Genomic DNA, 20564 nt, shown 5'->3' with positions numbered 1-20564 from the left:
AGGCAGAGCAGTAAAGCGTGCTAATTCCTTTTAAGGCCACTTCCCGTTCTGCCCCGTCGAGGAAATTGCGAGAAAATAAAAACAAGCAGCGAAACCCTACCGGTGCCGTAGCTTCCGAGAGTGTCTTCGAGGTCCTTTAAATGTAAATTTCCACTCGATTCGCAGACGCTACATCGTACCTGGATTACCACCGGGCTCCTTTCCCCCTCTAACCTTTCTCCCTACGTTTCTCCGGTTGAATTCTCCTTCGAAATCGAGATCTTTAGCAATCATGTTCGCACTTCAGCTATTACGCCTCGAGAAAACTATAATTCCGTTCGTGCACGTACTTTTAGCCCGTTCATTTCTCCCCGGCAATTCAAAGCATCGCGATGGTTCATCTTAAAATTCCACGTATGATATCCGCGGGATTTTCTAGTAATCCCACGCGGTATATGCCGCTATATACACAGGCAGATTCCGAAATGGTGGCGAAGTACGGACGTGCTTGGCTTGCGATATAAGAGAAATAAGGTTGCCGCGAGGGTTATACGCATCGACCAACTGTCGCCCGGCGCGTGGGTGGCGCGAGGAGGGGGCCGCCTCTAAAATCAAAGATTTCGCATTTTTCGTTTTTATTGCCGGCTTAAAAGTCAATTTTTTCTCCAATAGCGCGGGTTCGGAGAATAGGGGGGTGGTTCCTTCTCTCTTTTGGTGGCCGCATAAAGGACGATACGCCGAAAATGCTAAAGAGCCTTGGAAACGAGGATCATAAGGGTGGCTGGCTTCCAGCGGCGGCACAATAGATCCAGCGGATCCACGGGGGACTCGAAAATCGTTTTGTCAGGATACCGCGACGCTTTGAAATTCTTGTCAGGTGCCGCGAACATCGCTCTCCGAGTGTTATACATACTTCGTATCGACCGCGATGCGACGAGCCTTGTTCCAGCGATTTGTCTCGCGGGGATGGAACGTGTCGCGGCGCCTCTCTTATTGTTTAATCCCGCGACATGTCGCACAGCTGTACAGAGTGTACCGCGAGCCGTAGCAGTGTTCATAAACTGAGTGGTCCGCTCGATCTCGTTTCCGAGTTAGTTTTATCGACAAAGTGCTCGTCGCTCGATACGAAGTTCCCGCCGAAAGCTCCGTCGCTCTGCGCTAGGTGTAAACGCGAAGGGTGTATCTTAGTATCGTAACTCACCTGCGAATAATAAAAGCATCGCTTGAGGAGGGTGTGGGTGGGACAGCACACATCGAGTACATACGGACATTGCGTATTCAACGGATGTGCTGTCCCGTGCTGGGATCCTGTTTGAGTTTTATGTCGGGATTTCTGTCGAGTGGTTTATACCGGCGCTTATGTAAATGCAGACGTGATTTTTTCCAGCACCTCCGCGCGTCGCCCGTCACCACCCACCGGGCCGAATATGCAGAACATTCGCGGCATTCGAAACGAGCCCCGTCAGCCGACTCGGCGGGTACCACTGTCTAAATAACGTTACGAGACGTCGAAGCGAACGGTGTATTTATTCCTGCTTCGTTTCAAACTCGAATTGTCTATTTTTGTGGTCGTCGTCGTTGCGAGTGATTTCTTACATTGTCGAACTGTCGCAGAAAACGGTTCCTGTTTCGAGTTCAGTCGGGGAAGGTGGATCCGTTTCCCAATGTGCAGCGCGTTATTACGGCGGCGTGGTTCGATCGGTGGGCGCCGCTGGAGGGTGGGGATGATTTACCGTCATCAAAAATGAATTGAGATAGCATCTGCTCGCGTTCGTAACTGACATCGCGAATGGTGATCGCCCTTCGATTTTCCATTCTTTTAATTCCACCACTCCGGAAGGCCGAGAGAAAGAGGAGACAGAAAAACAGACAGGCGGGCTGGGAGGCAGCGAGACGCGACGGCGGAGAAGAGAATAGCGAGAGAAGCAGAGAGCGATCGGAACATCTAGCATGGACCGCCATAAAAAGCAATGCTCCACCGTAACGGGGTACGATAAGTGCCATGGCGCGAAGTAAAATCGATCCCGGGGGCAGCCTCGAATCGTGCGCCATAAAAAGGGAACATTAGAGAGAGCAAGAGGGGCAGGACAGAGGGAGGGAAGAAAGCAACGAGATCATAGCGTAACGGTGTCGTGATTTTCCCACTAGATACGCGATATAGATTGGCGCGGGTGCAGCGCTAAACGTTTCGGGCATTAGTGGCGTCGAATGGGTCTGAATACGCGCCGGTACCCTCTACAGAACTCAAGTGTGGTGATACGCTCCTAGAAAGGGTTGGGATTCTTCTGCCTTTAGTAGGTAGCGACGCATTGCTGGGAAATCAAGGAACGAAATGACGGCGGTGAAAGGGTTGTTTCGCAAACCGTTAACCGTTCTCCGCGTCGCGACTTTGAACGTTGCTAAGTCGAGAGGAAGCCTCCGAGATTCGTCGGCAAACACGGCCGAGTTTGAGGCTGGAGGGTGGGAAACCCCAAACGGCAACACTTTGCCGGTAGTCAAGACCAGAGATGGGGATTGCAGCGAAGGGGGTTGCGGAGAATAAATTTTGTACCCGATCGCCGAGGCTCCCGCCGTGAGGAGGAGAGCGGGAAGAGCTAGAGAAGGCGTCTATATTCTTGGTAGTTGGTGGTGCTCCTACTCAATTTGCATCAAACTATGGAGAGACAACCGTTCCTCCACCCCCGGAGCCCAGGCCCTCGCGTAGCTACCGTTCTAGCACCTGATGGAGCTGTGCTCCCACACCCTTCGACGTTCTACAGTCGAGACTAACGCGTTTAGCAGAGACTCGAACCCCTAATCAGATCTTCCAACGGCACCGGGGTTTCTAAGGTGCTGCTAAGTGTGAAGTTAATGGAGTCAAGACGTTGCTCCGTCGCGCTGAGGCGTTTGCTCTTGTACGCAGCTAGGCAGTTTCACGGCAAACACGCTTCTCCTTCAGTCTACAGATAAATTCCAATCGTTTAGGACACGCCGGGCTCCGTGAAAGTATTCGCCAGAGCGAGGAACGATTTTCCAGTCTATCGACGGAGGAGGAATATATGATTTTTACACGAGATATTTAATGCAGCCGGGGGCGTATTTATGCGCTGTCTGGCATCAGAGCTTATCTCGGCCGTCACGATGTCTCATATCGGGCCGCTTTATTTCGATAATGGCTGCTTACCTAGCGCGTTCTCCTGTTAATTAATTCAGACTGTCGGGGTATCAGGGAACTGTGACGCGCTAATTCGATCAGAAGTGAATTCGCTCGCTTCGGTGGCGAGGGCTCGTCGCCGGCAAGCGCCGGGGGAAGCTTGTTGCCTTTGCTTCCAAGACAGATTTACCCCCGGTAGACGGTTGACGTCGCTATCTAAATGTCGCTCTAGAAGCACGTCGGAATGCCACTCGATAATACACAATGGGGGGCGTCTCGAATCGCGAGTCATTCTACGGCGAACGGTGACGTGGAAGTGTATCACCGATTTCTGCATCGTGTCGGCCGTCGCATCCACGTCAAAACGAGAATATATAAACGCACAGACCCGAGCGTACTGTTCCAAAATTTATAGCTGAAATATCGTACCGCGTATCGCCACGAGGAGATCGCATCGAGATGAACGCTTATCCAGCTGCTTAGCAGGGGACATTTCGCGAATCGAAAGTGGAAACTCTCGAGTGGCCAGGCTTCGTTTTGATATTCCGTCCGGGTATTCAGCCGTGAAGCACGCGGAGGGAGCATTCGTCTTTCTATTAATTTCTATGCGGCGTGAAATTACGCGCCGGCGACCCTAAGCCATATTAATAACCCAGATTACGAAGGAAATTAAGACTGCGATGGGTCGCTGATACCTTCAGGAGCGCGGCTTTGTTGCTTTCGGCCGAAGGGGTTGAAGCGGCGGGATGAGACCGCGATATTTCTGCGTGACACGCTACCGCTCCGCGTCGTTGTCCCAGCGTCCTTTAATGTCCCGTCTTATCGAACAATTGCGTCGCATTACTCTTCGTTCCGTCGTGGAGACCGATCATAATTCCTTTTCCCTCGAAGCCCCGTAACGCCTCGTGTTGTTCCTTCTTTCTTCTCGCCCGGCATATACTTGGGCGTTATGCTAATACACGGTTTGCATTAATATGTAACGAGCTCCGGCATGAGAGAAAACGAACGGAGCGCGTTATCGTAAATATTCAGACGGAGAGTGGCCCGTGTTGTTCATGTTCAATCGGCTCTTCGTATCGCGAATCGATCGGCAGTCGGCCGCCCCCGTGGCTGGAGAGAAAAAGTTCCGAGGCAAAGCGCAATCACATCAAAGATTATTTCCGCCAATAAAACGGAAGCCGAGTTTCGTCAGGGAGGAGGGGGATGTACGAATCGTTCTCGGCCGCGGAACAAGACGGGGACAAGAGCCACGCTAAGAAAACGAGCAGGGGGAGGACAGGGAGGTCGAAGCAAAGATAGAACGGGGGTGGAACGGTGGCAGCGTGAGGTTAACCGACAAGCTTGGCAATAAATCTACCGTTCGCCCGAAGCAGGTACTTATCAGTTCTCCAGGATCACTCGCGACATCACTGACTGCGAGAGAAGCCTGGCGGGCCCTCATTTCTTGAAATTGACGCCCGAGTTCCAAGCGAGCCCGTCAATCTCGAACCGCCCGCTTCTGATCGTCTTCCTTCGCTATGTCTGTCATAAACTTTCTCACTCTCGATTTTCTCCGCTGTGAATTAATCCCTCTACTCGACTGCGGGCCACGAAATCCATCGAACAAGTATTTAGCGTTTCAACGTTAGCGATCGCAATTTCTTAATGCGGAAATTAACGTCCAAGTGTTACAAGGAAACGCTGCGACGTGTCTAAACGGAAATCACGGGGCCGTTTCGACGCGCGATTATCTGAGTTTCCCGGAAGCGCATTGACTGGATAGGCGGGCATAACCGTATGGATGGTAGGCACGATCGATGCCCATTTCGAAAGGCTAAGCTCCCGTTCTGCATAATTGCCAGTTAACGGCCACGAACTATAACGCGGGCGCGTCCACCTGCGCCCTTCTGCCTGCCCGCAGAGATCGATTCCTTTTTTAATCGACGCACGAACTCAAGTCCGCCGTGGTAGCCGGAGCCACCGGGAAATTGACAAAACAACTTTGGGCAGGACGAGAATTTAATTAGTGAGTGTAGTGAGGAAACCTGCCAATTACGGTATCGACCCATAGTGGATCGATCCGGTCATAAGCACGCACTCGTGGCCATCGATGAGCATCGTCGAGAAGTACGCTGCCGTACTCCATAATTCCAGATAAACTCCGGCTAATTTGAATGAGCCAATGTAGGGGGAGCGTATTCGAGAGGCTATACCGGAAGTGGAGGACCTAGGTCCGTTAAGTCGGCTCGGTCTACGAGCTGCCGAACCGTGAAGAGGGAGCCATGGCTGATCGTGAATTACGATGCTGTTTAAGTAGCCCGTGGCGGCGTAACCGGTCGGAAGTTCTATCCGCCGAAATCTTCCATGTGCCGCGTATCGAATATCGAAGTTACCGAGCGGCTGTAGCCGTAACCGTAACTGTAACCGGCGGGCATTGTCTAGGCTCCGTTTGCCACGTTACGCGTCGTCATTTTCTGGCCAGCCTCCGGCTGATGTACCGCGAACTATCGAAGCGTACAAATATTTGAAGCGCGGACAGTCCGTCTCGCCTTCTTCAACAATTTTCCAGCCCGAGGGAGAGCGTAAATCAAAGTAGTTTTCTCAGGCTTCGCATGAATGGCGGCTGGACCCGTGGATGATTGAAAATTTCGCGTCAGCCTCTAGTGACGCGTGATCGGTTCGCGTTTTACATAGAATGCGGGCGAGCACGGTCGGACAGAGCGTGCTGTACAAATGTGCGGGATGTTTAAAAAGCGTTGATTCAATTTTACGCACGAAAGAGAGTGCGCTGCCTTCGATGCATGCCCGAGCGCTGTGGATGACAGGGATGCCAGTGACGGTGTTGACGTTCCTGTAATTTGGCTGGAAAATATCCAAATCGTTGGTGTAATTCTACCGGAAACTCTGTCGTTGAAATCAATTTTAAAGCGGTCCCGGCGAGTCATTTATCCGGCGCGCCCGCGGCCGTAATCGAATCGATGATGGAAAACGTTGCGCGACGCCAAACGCTCGGTCGCTTTGTTGTCATACCATATCCCGATTTCATTAATCCCTTCTTTCTCGCGAGCGTACGTAAGCGAAGGCCTCCCGCGCATTGTAGTCGGCAGACGGATCGAGCGTATCCCGGAACGGATTTAATAAATTGCACCCCACGGCGAAATAATACGACCCCTCTCCGTGGAAGGGTTATGAATGTAAACCTTGAAATTAAGCTCACAATTAAAGAGATCCATAGAGCCGATTTAAACCGGGCGAAACTCATTAGATGACTTACGCGCGACGTTCATTCTCCTAAGCTTGATCGATCTTCTCTGAAACGCTTCGTGGATTAAACTCCCGCGGAACAAGCCGCGCGAGCTGTCCAGTTTTTTTCAATACACCTCGAACAGTTCGAAAGGGGTGCGCCGCGCCGCTCGGTTCAGGTCCTTTCGAAATTCGAGGGTGGGATACGTGGAAGGCTTAATCAACAAATTGGTCCCCGAAGAGTTCTCCGACGCGGGGCTGTGAACACGGATAATTCAAACTTGCACGGGCCACGGTTTAATTACCAAATCTTGTACGAACTTGGCCGCAGTACTTGCTACTGCGAACTTCTTGGCTTGGTTAATGTACGGGAAACCGCGCTTTATCATCGCGTGGCGAAACGTAGGGCCAATGTAATTCGTATCGAGACCGGAGGAGAGCAACGGGGATGATAATTTCGCTGACAGAGTTGCTCGGCGTGTTCAGGAAAAGAAAGCCGGGATGGGTTCCTCATCCTGTAACTTATAGGTCCGGCTAACGTCGTTATCTCGCTTAGAGCAGCTTGTTTGACTTCTAACGGTCTCCTTCTGACCGGTAACACTTGATAACTGAATATCCTGAATATTCTAGAGGGGAGAAGAAGAGAGAACTAGAGAGAGAGAGAGAGAGAGAGAGAGAGAGAGAGAGAGAGAGAGAGAGAGAGAGAGAGAGAGAGGAACTGAGTTCTGGCAGCGGGATTAGCTAGCCTAATCCTTTCTGTGGGTCGGCTTTGCATTAAGCAAAGTCCATCAACTTGGCGCAAAGCTGGAGGAGTTTCGAAGACTGTCTACGGTCGGGCATTAATATAGTATTATTCAATAATTGATGAAAACTTCATCCCTGTTGAGCAAGGAAAATAATCGTGCGGCTTCTGCTTCTGTCGCCCTTTTTCCTTCTCTATTATAGACGACTCTGTCGAACGCTAGAAATGAAAGTGAGAAGGGGGTTAATTCTTAGGAGCGAGGTAACGGCCATATTTCTCAATAAACAATAAATCAGCGAGGGCGCCGAGTAAGGTATAACGCCCTCTCTTATAGATCGCTTTTCTTCTTTCCTCGTCTCGTGACACATGTCTTTACTCGCTTTTGCCCTTGCCCTTTCATTCCAGCCTGCCTTCCTTGCCCCCCTCTCTCCGCGCCTCTCTTCCCGTTGCCTTCTGAGTCTCCGAGCCCCATTAATCTATGGTTATCTACGGCTTGCGCCGGATAAGTGCGTCGGAATGAGCCATTTCACCCTTGGGAGTTCGAATCCATCCTGTACCCTCGAAGAGAAGGCCATCCATAGACTGGCCCTTGGGCATCCTCTTTTACCCTCGTGATGAGGTGTGCAGAACTTTGTCCTTAACGAGATCATAATGACAATACCGAACGACGAACGTTTCGCCACGTAGCGAGTATCTGAATTTCGCCGTTGCCCTTCGATATCATCGCTGCGAGCAATTTCTTTTCGTCCCGCGGAGATTCGCGGCTACCTGTGGCCGATATAAATAACGGAGACCCCGGCGGGATGGTAGAAATTGTATAACGTCAGCAGGTCGGGATCGCCGAGTCTTTAAAGTCGCCACGAGCGTCCACGCCAGCTCCTCTCTCGCAGTGAATAATGCTCGTGGGTTATCTTTTCACCTTCGAGCCTCATAAGTAAAGCGGAAAGCCTCCCCTGACTGTCGGTAGTCCGACCTAACGAACTAAAGAACAACTTTACTTTACATGCGTTCAAGCAACCCCTGGTCCTCCCCCATCCCGTCTGAACCTCGTCGTCGTCGGCGACGACGACGTCGGGCTTGCCCTTATCGCCGGGAAAGTTAAGTGGAAGAAAATGCGTCTTCTAAAAACGGGGAGATGCCGAGTAAAGTTGAAATTGATGCACTGGACGGGACCCTGAACCCACGAGCTTTACGTTGCCGGCTTGTTGCAAGCTGCTCCCGCAGGGAACTTCCCAAAGTTCCCTCGATGGACACCAATCTATTATCGTGCTCTTGCTCTTTCGCGACAAGTCCATAAAGAAGCAGGCTTTCTTATCGATCCGACACAAATACGTCAGCCCGCTGTGAAAAGTACTCGCGGAAAGGTTAATTAATCAGCGAAGATATTATCATTGCACTAGGAGGAATCTTTAACAAGGTTTAATGGACACCACGGCGTGAAGGTAACCGATATCGACATACCATGAATATCGTATCCTTTACGACTGTCACAAACGAGCCGAATGGACGGCAGGCTGTCGAGAACGGCGCGAGTTATACGCTCTATAGGCGTTGTTATTGCAACCGTATAGCAACCGAATAGTCTAGGTTCCCGAACTGACGTTGGACGTGACAAGTGATATTATACCAGAGTCGTCTGACTCGGCTGCAGCCCACTAGATATGTACTAGATACGGGTTGTCTGCCGCAGACGCTCTGTAACTCAGAAACCAATGTGTCACGCGGGCACGGGCTTCAGATTGCGCCTTAAGTTCCGTCGCGACCTGCCCTAGGCAGACACTTTACCGCAACACATTGTTTCGCTCCAGATGTTTACCGTTTAATGAGTAACCATGGAAGAGGCACCCCCTTCGCCCTGTTGTTCTGAAAAGAATTTTTTTTCCATAAAACAGTAACGTTGCTGCAACGTTTCGCTGTTACGCGTGATCGTGACGAAGCACTGGGAGCGCAGATTATAAATCGTGGCGGTCGGTGGACAGGCTGATAGAGGGGTAGGTGGGATCGGTCGATAAATTGGGATTTTATTATCGCTAATAACCATCCGAAATTATTGTCTAGCGATATTTACACCGAGGTTAACCTCCACCGGTGCACGCTCGACCGCGTGCATGCACAGATACCCGTCCGGCGCACACGCGCGCACGTAGGGGGGTGGTTTCACGCGTCGAGGAACACGCGCTTTTCGTGATCGTATTTTCGCCATTATTTACGCGTCGCGTGCATACGGTTTTCGCTTCTACGCGGGAGCTTACGAATGTTTATCGGCAAAAATTAACGGGCAATTTGTACCGGGCGCATTGTCGCCGGTAATTATTATTTTATCGACGGTCACGCGCGTACGCGGCCGATCTCTCGCCTTCTCATTATTTATCGGCCCTACCCCCCTTCGATTCCACCACCGCCCATCCCCCGCGCTCGCTCCGTTTTCCAAGAATTCGCTTAGCGGGCGAACGTAAATCCGCGCGATATTATCGCGCAACCGGCTATTAAAGCATTCGTCGCATAGTTCCCCCGAGCTAATTTGCAATTAAAGTTTCCTTTTGCCCCAGCGCGGCGTTTCTGCGATTACGCGGGGCCAGATTTCCGTTACGCCCTCAATTTATTAGCTGATAGGATACTCGTGTTTAGTGCTATCGGCAGCCTTGTTCCGAGTCTGTATACAACCATCGCGCTTCCCTTGTCGTCGGAATCATTGACACGTACTACTGCGGCTGCTAACCTCTAGAACTAGTGGACCCTTTTCTCTTTTTATTCGATAATGATATTTCCTTTTTCAGAAGCAATGAAAAGATCTTTAAGCATCAAACGTCGCTATTGAATCCTTCGATAGTTCTCCAAAAATTTGGTCGAAATCGCGCAATTTCACGGGGACATTGAACGTATTACAGCCGCGTGACGCGTTCCGCGGGCTTTCGTTTCCGGCAACGTCGTCCAGACGCGTAACAACACGGCCGTCAGCCCGCCGCGCCGTTTTTAATAATTGGCTCGGCTCATGCCAAGTCATGCACGGGGGAGAAAAAAATTACATTTCGCGGCACGCTGCCTGTTGTTTATAAACGGGCATTGCAGCATGCAAACAAATGATGTTTGTAAAACACGACACCGGCGGGCGTCTGGCCTATGCCATTGTGCGACGGGCGGTTTACAGCGTGATCCGTCGAAAGGAATTTCTCGCGAAAGGGGGGACGGGAACGGGCGCAACAACCAGCGGAAGAGTCGCGAGCCCTGCCACGGATACACTCGATTATATTTCGATTATGGTTGTAGTAAATCTAAGCGTGGCGGTGGTAGATAGCCCAAGGGAAATCGTATTAATTTCTATAACGACATTCGCCGCGGTGCGGCAATTTCGGTATCGTTTTATCGGCGGCCGCGTAACGCGGGTGAGCGCGTACGTCTCTGTGCCGTACGTGACGGCGTCCGCGCACACCAGCGCGCATCCCTTGCCCGCTTCAGCTAATTTCGTGTTTGCTCGATTAATTTCCCGCGTTTAACGGAATTTGATGTTTCGTTAATTATTCTGTCGTGCGTGCTTTATACAGCCCGCACGCGGCGCCCACTCTCCGGCGCTCGTTCTCTACTTTCGCTGGCGGCCAAGTCTGCTGTGACCAGCTAATACCCATCGATAATCTCATTGACAGCTGGCGTGAATGCAATTTCTACGCATTCTCCTTTGTACCAGAGCGATCCGAACTTCGCTTTCGTGCACGGTGGTGGTTTCGAAATGTCGTGATCTACATACGCGGTAGTGTGATAGGGAAGTCCATTCTACATCGTTAGGAGTATGTACATAGAAAGAGTCAGCCAGGCCCCTTAGTAAGCACACCTTCGCGTTAGGCGTCACGTACGTCAGCCAGTTCGTTCTTTCGGGGAAAATCATGGAAGAATCACGGCCGAGCGAAGATGCACGCGATGAAATATTAAGGGGGGTACAAAAACGCGGGGTATCGTTGTGGCGGTGCGCTGACATTAGCCGGGGTGAACTAATCGCGACGTGTCAGAGTGATATGGGGTATGTGTACGCCGTATACGAGAAGAGTTTAATGCCCGGTTTAAGCCGCGCGAGGCTTAGGCACGTCCATTTTCTAACAAGGCCCCTAAACCGGAGATTAAGCCATCACTTTGCATGAGAGCGCTTCAAAAATCCGAGGCTTAAAGCTAGGCACCGGTAGCGCTATCAACGAACGTCGGCAGCGACTGCGAATTAATTATGACGCTAAGAGCTGTCCAGCCTCTTGCTTCTGATAGCCGATTCTTTTTGCTGGTCTTTTTGTCCCTCGCCACGTTCATCCACCTTTCTAGACGGTTGAGTTCTACTGTATGCTAAATATTCCCCTGGATTAATCTTCCTGCTTGGATCTCGAGTTAAAAGTTCGCCAAGAATTAAATCTTCCGATTGGAGGATTGCGAAGAACAGCACGGTGCTTAGTCTAGAAACAAACTTCGAGGTCTTTCCGATAAACACGGTTTTTAATCGGAACTCCGATTTTCTCCCGTCAACGCGCGAAAACACGTCACTCATTTTTCAATCGAAATTGACGTTAGAGCAACAAGGGCAAGGATCCACGTTGACGTACACGCGGGCACAGCCGGCTACGTTACGCAGCTCCATTATATATACACACACGTAGCTCTCGATTGTACGGGCATCGTCGGCGAAGGGTGCAGGGGAGTTCGTAATGGGTGACGGTGTGGGCGCGAGTACACGCTGGCGTGTGCGTACGCATTTACGTGCTACGTTGCCAATGATTTATGTATACCGCTAATTACCAGCATGCACTGCACTGTTTTATCCGGCGATCATAGTTTTATTAGGCCAACCTGTGCATTGCGGTATTGTCAGTGCCAAAAGCACCGCCGGCGAACAATCCGTGCCGGCTGTGTGAAATGTGCCACGTTCACGGTCCGCGCGATCGATTAACGGTAAAAAATTCTTGGCCATCCAGATTTCAATCACCCGTTGTTGTAAAAATCGTTCGAGCGCGAAAACATAGAGTTTGCTCAACATTCGGAAAGACTCCAACCCTCTTTTTTTTCGTGGCAAAACTGTTAATATTGGGATCTCTCAGGGCGCGCTTGCTATTTTTTTCCATCGGAAATCGTTATTGATTCAACGAAAGCAATTTCTTCCTTGCTCCCCGGCTCGGTAAATAAAGAAATTGATATCCCAGTTTTCATTTCGTACGTTCTAATTGCACCGGCGCGTCCGCGCACCTGTGTGCTTTTTCCTTCGCCCCGGCCATGATAATCGTGACGTTTTATTTGGTATCTTCGGTTCAGCTATGCGCCCTTTACCGAACCTGTTGCCACACGACCACAATGTTCAATTTGTATCGGTTATCGCGTTCAATTAAACTCGCAGAGTTTTTGGCTCGGATTACCATGCGTAGCCGCCGCTGTGCCGTATCGATGTAACGCAAGGATACACGTGTAACCGTGAAACGGTCGCCATGACGCGCGATCGTCCGTATCGCGGTCTTGGCTATCAGCCGTCGTTTATTTCACCGGTGACACGGAAGCGTTTAACTTTGCCTGTTCAAATGACGATTCTAGGACGGACCGAGTTACGAATAAAAAATCGACCGTGCTCTTCAGTTGCAGTACTGAAACCAAGAAACCAAGAAATTCCGAAACTTCTTACAATTTAATTTTTATTCATCCTTATCGAGCACGCGAGCCAGGGTCGCGCTTGCGGGTCTAGGATGAATGCGAGCACGTTACGTGCTGCACCGTGCAACTCTGGATATCCTGCAGACTAGTACATCGTTGCAGCAGAGAATCTGTCGATCGTTCAAGTAATTCGATCCTCCATGTCACGTGTTTCATTTATAATCGAGCCGGAACGTCTATTACTACGAGCTTGTGTACCGGGGCAGGCGCGGAGGAGCGTGTGCGTTCGGCTGCGTTCGGCTACACAGTTTTCGAAGGCAGTTTCGACGAAGGGGGATGAAACGGCTGGCTAAAAGAGGGGGTGGGTGTTGGTGTTGGGGTGAAAAGGGGGCGGCAGGGTGTCTATCGGTGCCGCTACCGGAGCCGGCAATGCGAGTCTAGGTTATCCGGTGACAAAGCTGGTTCGGCTCGTGCAACGTGGCCCTCGGCACGTCGGATTATCACCATTGAAAATGGTGCAACTGAAACCCCACTGTTCGGATGCAGCGGCGCTTGAACGCGATACGCGGCAAGCTTTGCATCGAAAGCCGGAAGCGAATTCCTTGTCTGTGCTGTGCATTTATTGGCGATCACAGAACTCCGTCCGGTGTTGTTTTTCCCCCCCGTTGTCAAAAACTCGCCTCTGATCAATGTTTTCGGTGTACGGTTACCGTGTCGATCCATCCCGGATCCTTGGCAGGTTGTATGGGAAAAGTTGCCGGTAGAACAAACGTTTTCGGTAGCAGCAGGTCGAAATGCTGGCGAGAAATTCCGGCTGCCGAGCGTCGCCACCAATAACGGTTTCGGCAGGAGCGATGAACGCGCGGAGATAGAGAGCGACTCGCAGGATTCTTCCAGGTCGCTCGAGCCCTGGGTGGCTGGCGAACGAGGTAAGGCGAACCACCCTCCGGGGGGTTGTAGCTAAATTGGCGGCAGTATATTACCGGTCAGACTCCCGCATTTAATTTGAATATAATCGTGGAAGGAGATCTCAGGAGCTCGGGGGCACTTCGCGACGCAGAACTGCGTGACGGTGACCGGAAGTGCTCCCGGGACACCGGAAACAAAATGGCCGCTCCCTTCTAACGCAGCTCGCCCCTTTCCACCCCTTGCACGACCATCCTGCCCCACACCTACCTACGCCTCTCTTCGCTACCGTCCCCGAAGAGCGTGAATTCGTAACGCAAAGTTGACTTTGCATTGTGCGACTTTGCGCCGGTATCGCATCGAACACCAAAATGCTCGCCCGTCTTCGAGCTTACACGCCTGCTGGCGTGGCTGCCCATTAGTCACGAGGAATGGCCGTAGAGTGGACATGGTGCTTTCGCCGTAATTTTTCGCCGGGCGGGCGTTTTCGGTGGATCGCGAGATCGCCCACAGAAACGTTTCTATTAATGGTCGCGCCGTTCCATACACGTACGAGGGAGTTTAATGATTTTCGAGTAATTACAAGCCTCGGCGATGACTCGCGTGGGAATGCAGCAGGGCAGCCAGTTCGATAAGCGCGGCGAAACAATAACAATTAAACCGGCCCGACTCGTAATGCCTAAATACAATATAAGCACGAACAATGAACTATACTGCTGCGAGGGAGGAGCCGTGGAGCCATTCAACAATGTCTGCCGTGCTTTCGTAGACAAAAGACGGGCTTGAAGTTTCGTCGGCGCTTGATCGTGAATTGAAGAAGCTTAGGCGCCTAACGTCTTGTACCGAGTCCCTCGACAACGTTCAAGCAACTTTAATTGCCACTCATCCATTTATCATGGCGTCTGCCGAAAGTTTCCGATCGCTCCCGAGAACGGTGCAGACTCTATTAAACACAGGCCACTCGGAACACAAAGAATAATCTACAAAGATAAGAGGAATCTTCAGCCAGCTTGTCACGCGCAACTCGCCGGAGGGGAGGAGCGGGCCGTTTCTGGAAAACGCGGGATTCTCGGTAATTATATCGGTGACTTTTATTGGCACCGCAAGCTCGACAGACGTACCCGTTAATGGATAAACGGAGTTCTTTTATCGGGCTATACATCTCGATGGTAGAGAGCACGTTAGAGGAAGAGGGCGATCGAGAGAGGACGGGTGAAGGAGGAGAGAAGACGTGAAAGGACGAGAGAGATGGAGGCCTACCCTTACGAGTTTACGATGTACGACTCGGCTTAGGAGCGTATGATTAAACAACTCAGGTGTTTTATGCTCGGCCCGTGGAGATCGCGTGACCCAACGGCCACATCCGTTTCCGTTTTACCTACGGTCAACCGCTTCGACCCCTAACCAATGGTTCGCCTTAAGGGTTGCACGTTACCTTCGACCACGAAAGAAAGTATACTTTCGACGTATCTTTAAGCAGTAATCGGGTTCGCTCGATAGTCACGTGGCGGCCAGGAGCATGCCGAGCCTGGTAACCTTTACCCGTGCCTTCATGCCTGCCTTTCCTTCCTTCTTTCTTTTTCCTTCAACCTCTCGTACCTTTATTCACTGTCGCGTTCCGATAGCCGAGCCGCTTACACGGTAAAAAAACAGAGAGGTTCTATTTTTAATAGCGGATTACATTTTAAATTCAGCAAGAACGTGTAACTCGGTTCCGAGTGGAGGGCCGGCTAATCTGGCGATGATCGGGTGGGATTTCTATTTACGTGTACCCCCGTAGTTTCTATCCAGACGATGCACGGTATACTGATATCGAGAGCCGGAATGGCTGCTGCCTGTTAATTCAAGGCGGAAGCACTCGAAGCAAGAAAGGTCAGACGAAATGCCGCAGCCTGACATTAGCTGGCGCGAAATGCCGCGTCAACCACCCTCGAATTCGGCCCTGGCCAGGCAAGAACGAGCCCTCCTCCCGGTTACTTTCGAAGCCGTTCCACGATCGATGTGTGCTCGTTAATTGCCGCGTATCGTTCGCTGTCCAATACTCCCGGAATAATTCCACCAGGAAAATTAATTAATCTGCTAATTTCGGATTATCGGCGGCAGAGCTACGCGGAAACGTCTCTCACGGCGGGCATTTGCCCCCTGCCCACCCGGGATTCGTTAGTTCCCCGGGAAATTAGTGGGCATGATTTGCATCTGACGTACACCTCCAGGCACCTACACGTCGCTCGCATAGTTCGCAACTCTCTGACTTTCCACTCGGATCTCCTCTCCCGCCGGGTGTCTCAACACCCCTCCGAGGCGCTCTCACGTCAATTACGCCCGTCACGGAAGGGAATTTCAGAAAGCTTCTCGTTACCCCGCATAATGGATCCATTTTTCAGGAATTTCAGTCTTCCTGGAATATACACGCGTCAGCTGCTCTCCCTTTGGCCCGTAAAAAGATAGGGAAAATTTACGTAACGAACGAGTAGCATCGCGTGGAATTTACTTTTTCTTCGCCGATCTTCGACGGACATTTCTTGCGCGAAGCCGATGGCTCAGAATAATCAGATGTCGCCAGATGGCAGAAGGATAAATAAAGGTGTAGGGTTGTAATTAATTTAACTTCATTACCGGCCCCGTCACGAAAGCATGGGCGCTTACTCGCGGCTTCCCGATTCTTGGCGTCGATTATCCTCATCCGGCGAATTCAGCGAGGTGTTCCGACTTAAACACAGACTCGAACGAGTTTCAGCTTAACTTGGTTGTTGTGAATAAGTAAGCGAAGTGTTGCGAAGTGCTGCGGAAGTTTGGCCGGGCCCCCCCCTCAGCCGTAGGGGCGGGCTTGGCGCGAATTAAATTGTTATACGGATGAGCTGCCACGACGAATACTTCGCAGAAACCGTCGACTTTCCCGCCACCCTCGAGTGTGAATGTTTAATCACCGCCTCTCATTATATTCAATAAAATACCACCGCCGCTACGTCTGAAACTACACCGGTATCCTGACGGCGGCGCCGATGGTGAAACTCTTCCCGCGAATAAAGGCTATACAGTCTGCCACTTAAGTTACTTGCAATGTTCGTTGCGCAATGAATGGTAGGTATACATATTGATTACTTCTTACCTGTAATTACACTGTTGGCAAGCGAAGCATTCCAAGTGATAGACGTTCGTCCTCGCCCTCATCACCAGCTCGACGGCTGGTATAGTCTTGTTGCAAGCCGCGCAGTGGCCGGTGTTTCCGTAGATCCTGTGCAATCGAGAGGAAGGAAGGAGAGATCAATAACTTTATTATGGCAAGTGCTGGATGCGTAATGGTTTCCAACGATATTGGCTCTCGTTCCCCACAGGGCACGCGACATTACGTCATTCCGTTTGGCGAAGAGATCCGCGTGTCCCTCGTGTCGATGACATTATAGAGAGAAGGACTTTTAGTTGGCGGTGGAGCGGGAACCAACAAGCCTACGACCACCACGAATATGCCATCTTCAAATATTAGGCCATTAATAAAGGCCACGGTGATTCGATAGCGGGCACTCCTCGCAGACGCGCCACCTGCGCGTGTTCCCTCGGGACTATGTAATCTCAACACGGTTTATTGGTTCGCCCTTGTTTATATGGGATGTGGATGTATTCAATAAGAGAAACTCATCTGTAAAATTCGATTTGTTGCTACCGTTCGGCTTGTCGGAGCCGTCTGTACGCGAGCGCGCCATCTCTTCTCATTTCCTCATTGCCCTTCGCTGGCTTCCTGCACGAGGATATAAAACGGAACGACGCAAAGTCGTCCGGACGCGTGAAAAGGAGACCTAAATTCAAGTTTTCAACCCCTGGAAATTTTCAGCCATAAGTCACTCCAAATTGTTTGGAAAAGATTTGAAGATGTAGAAAAATGTCTGTTTCGGAACGATCACATTCTCTCTCAAATTCGCGTACTTTGCCTCACTATATTTTTCTTTGAATAAGAGTTGACTTAAATATAACTAGGTAGAGTTATAGAGATCCCTTTCACCGGTAAGAAATAAATTCTGAAATTCTTTTTTACATCCATTATTTACTGAATAAAGTGATCCACTGAGTAACAATTTTTAGATCTCACTTAAGTTTTTTTGCAACATTAAATTTTTTTTTAGCATTTTGCTATGCAATCGATAAAACATTTATACTGCAGAATTGTAAAAAAAACGAGTGTAAAAAGTTAAATAGCGATAACCCTGTAAGAAATTGTACCGAGTGTATAAATGTTGTTTAGAAGGGTAGTTCGTTATCCTAGCCAAAAAAAATAATTCCAGAAACAGATTCTACGGCTCAAAAAACCCCTAAAGCCGTTCGATTAATGAATAACGTGTAAATAACAGGGATATGAATTTAGTTCGCCTTTTTACGCGTCCGGACCCCTGTGCGACGAGATTTTTGGCGGAGAATGGAGCCACAACGTCACTCTCGATAAATAGATGCCGCGAATGTACGCCTGTCGTTCCTGGCATAGAGAGAAACAGAAACGGATCAACTCACCTCACATAGTCCCTCTTGCACAGTATGTGATTGGCCCTTATGAACAGCGACGAGCCGACTTCGATGAGTCTGCAGTCGCAGCAGCTGCATTTCAAGCAGTCCTCGTGCCAGAAGGTATCCAACGCCCTCAGAAGGTACCTGTCGACAGAAGAACGTATTCGTCTCGAATGGCGTGATTCATCTAGCCTCGCGAAAAGTCTGCAAGGATTTACGCGATAAATCAGAGCAGTTTACCTTTCCGTGATGACTTTGCCGCAGCCAGCGCATTCCTGTTGCGCGGCCACGTTCTTGCTCGGCTCGCTTTTGCTCACATCCATCATCATTTTATTACTCATTGGACGTCTGCCTCGTTACCTGCGCCAACGGAACAAAATCTTGATTGATTATTACGATTCGGCGCGAGCACGGGGAACAATAACGCCCGGCAATTAATACGAACAACGATTAGTATATTGTACGGGGGCCAATTAATTTTCGCGCGACCTCGATCCACACTCGATCAGCTTACGCGGTAAATCACCGGGGTAACCAGATCGGGAATGAGTAATCGCGTTTGCGTGCTTTTAACAAGTTTCACCGGCATCTGGCACTAGGACGGCGGCCTGTCTATGAGCAATTAGAGTTACAGGTTCAGAATTTAACGGCGCGGTTAGTGCCATCTGTGTCCATTCAGCGCGGGGGTGGCTTTCCTCCTGCCCACGCTCCCGTCTCTTTCTCGCGGTGCGGTCAGAGTTTAGAATCGAATTAGTTTGACCCTCTCCCCACACTTATTGCGCGTTTAAGCGCCACCGGTTCTGAAACAACCACCAGCTTGTCGGGCAACGGCTGCGCGAGCTTCCCGATAAACATTAATTGTTTTCGCCCGAAGACGTATGTATAATCCTCCCCTACGATCCCGCCCCACCGGAATTTCCAGGGTTTAACGTTTATTTAATCGGCGCCGCGTGCTCCCCTCTCTTTCCTTTCATTTTATTAGCTAATCACGGCTACTGAAACTCGAAAATATGATACCCTCCCTCTGGCAAGGAATATAACGATCGCGTCCGAGGAAGGGTGCAAATAACTCTGACAGAAGCTTCATGCAGAAGTTGCAATTTATTAGGTTACTAGACTGCAAACGACAAACTGGAAGAACAAGCACAGTTTCAGCTAGACCTCCTAAGGCTTGGAGTCTATCCTCGACTCGAATCACTTTAACGTCCACTAGGGACGTTCGATCTCAACCCACCCGGTATATATTTACGAGTACCCGTGGATGCTATGAGCAAAGTTTGTGCGGTTTCAATATGTCCTCTCCCCTTAGCCTGGACACAATATTACAGAGACGTTAATATCTTCTATGCGGTGCAGACTCCGAAGTAAATATTAATACCGAGCCTTTGATACGTTAATTATTAAACGCCGAAGTATTAGAAACTCCCGCGTTCTGGACAGCAGCCCCCGGGTGGACTACGTCCTTTTTCAGGGCATGGCATTTAAAACAAGATGAAGCACCGTTGCAGGACACGGTTGCAAATAATCGTTTTTTCTTGTTATTATTTCGAGACTAGTGAATTACGGTTGCCAGAGCAACGCCGAAGCGAGTTAATTAATTGCGTTGAATCCATTGCGTGCCTCCCTTGCTATCGATACATCGACCGCGATATAAATAATGGCACAATTGTTATTCGTAAGCGTGCGCTTCTACGAGTGTGGTGATTAATGGAATAACTAACTAGCCAGTTAATTATGCAAACTATTAAATCCGAATGCGCGCAAAGTTTGCCACATAATAATCGAGGCAACGATCGAATGCTTTCCCCGGAGAAATTAATGCCAGGCATTAATGTGTTTTATTGTTATTACAGGTTGATTAAAGTCACCGTTAACGTGCCAATTGGAAAATATTCCGCGAGGGGGGGCGTTGAACGCGAGAGATTAATCGTTAAGTATCCGTGGTATGGAAACGCGATGATCCGGGATGATGGTTCGGTTTACGGGTAGAGGCAGCCAGCTTCTTAAGCGCCCAACAATTCACTGCCGTCCAGTGGGATCCGGAACCGTTTCCTTTGAGACTCGAAACGCTAGCGCACATTCTCTATAATAACAGAAGTATTTTAGAGTCGGGCATACTGGAATTCGACCGCAGAAATTCCTGCGGAAGCCAACCTGGATACCACCGACGGCCTCGAAAACCTTCACCGACCCTATGTGGTCAGTCAATTTCCACTTTGTTCCGCAATTTTCATGGACGCGTGTCCCTCTCTCTCCCTCTTTCCTCTCTTTTCCCCTCGCTGCTCAGTTGATGCGTTGCTAGCAGCTCGCGAGTGCGGCTGTCCCGTTGCGCACAATAGAAACAAGTTACTAAACATCGCGATGAATAAAACCGTTCGAACGGCATGGTATTTAATTAGCTATTTAAATGCAACCTTATCGCGCCCGGTCGTAATTGTGCTGCAACATTAACGTCGGTTATTCACCAATATCGCGGCT

The 20564-nt window shown here is 50.2% G+C and overlaps 1 protein-coding gene across 2 annotated transcripts in view; it reads right to left on the bottom strand.

Annotated features, from left to right (window-relative positions):
- The window catches only part of LOC143373068 (LIM domain only protein 3), a 67619-nt gene that overhangs the window by 9739 nt on the left and 37316 nt on the right, over positions 1 to 20564 (bottom strand). For both annotated transcript variants that reach the window (XM_076819881.1, XM_076819882.1), the window contains exons 2-4: positions 18327 to 18446; positions 18093 to 18230; positions 16702 to 16827 (exon numbers count right to left, since the gene is read on the bottom strand). In XM_076819881.1, the coding sequence (XP_076675996.1) occupies positions 16702 to 16827; positions 18093 to 18230; positions 18327 to 18427 (365 nt within the window). In that variant the 5' untranslated portion in view covers positions 18428 to 18446. The remainder of the gene's footprint in view (positions 1 to 16701; positions 16828 to 18092; positions 18231 to 18326; positions 18447 to 20564) is intronic.

This window comes from Andrena cerasifolii, chromosome 9, assembly GCF_050908995.1.
Source record: "Andrena cerasifolii isolate SP2316 chromosome 9, iyAndCera1_principal, whole genome shotgun sequence".
In the NCBI taxonomy this organism is placed as follows: domain Eukaryota; kingdom Metazoa; phylum Arthropoda; class Insecta; order Hymenoptera; family Andrenidae; genus Andrena; species Andrena cerasifolii.
Note: the sequence above shows the minus strand (reverse complement) of the source record. Positions and strands in the feature narration are given on the sequence as shown.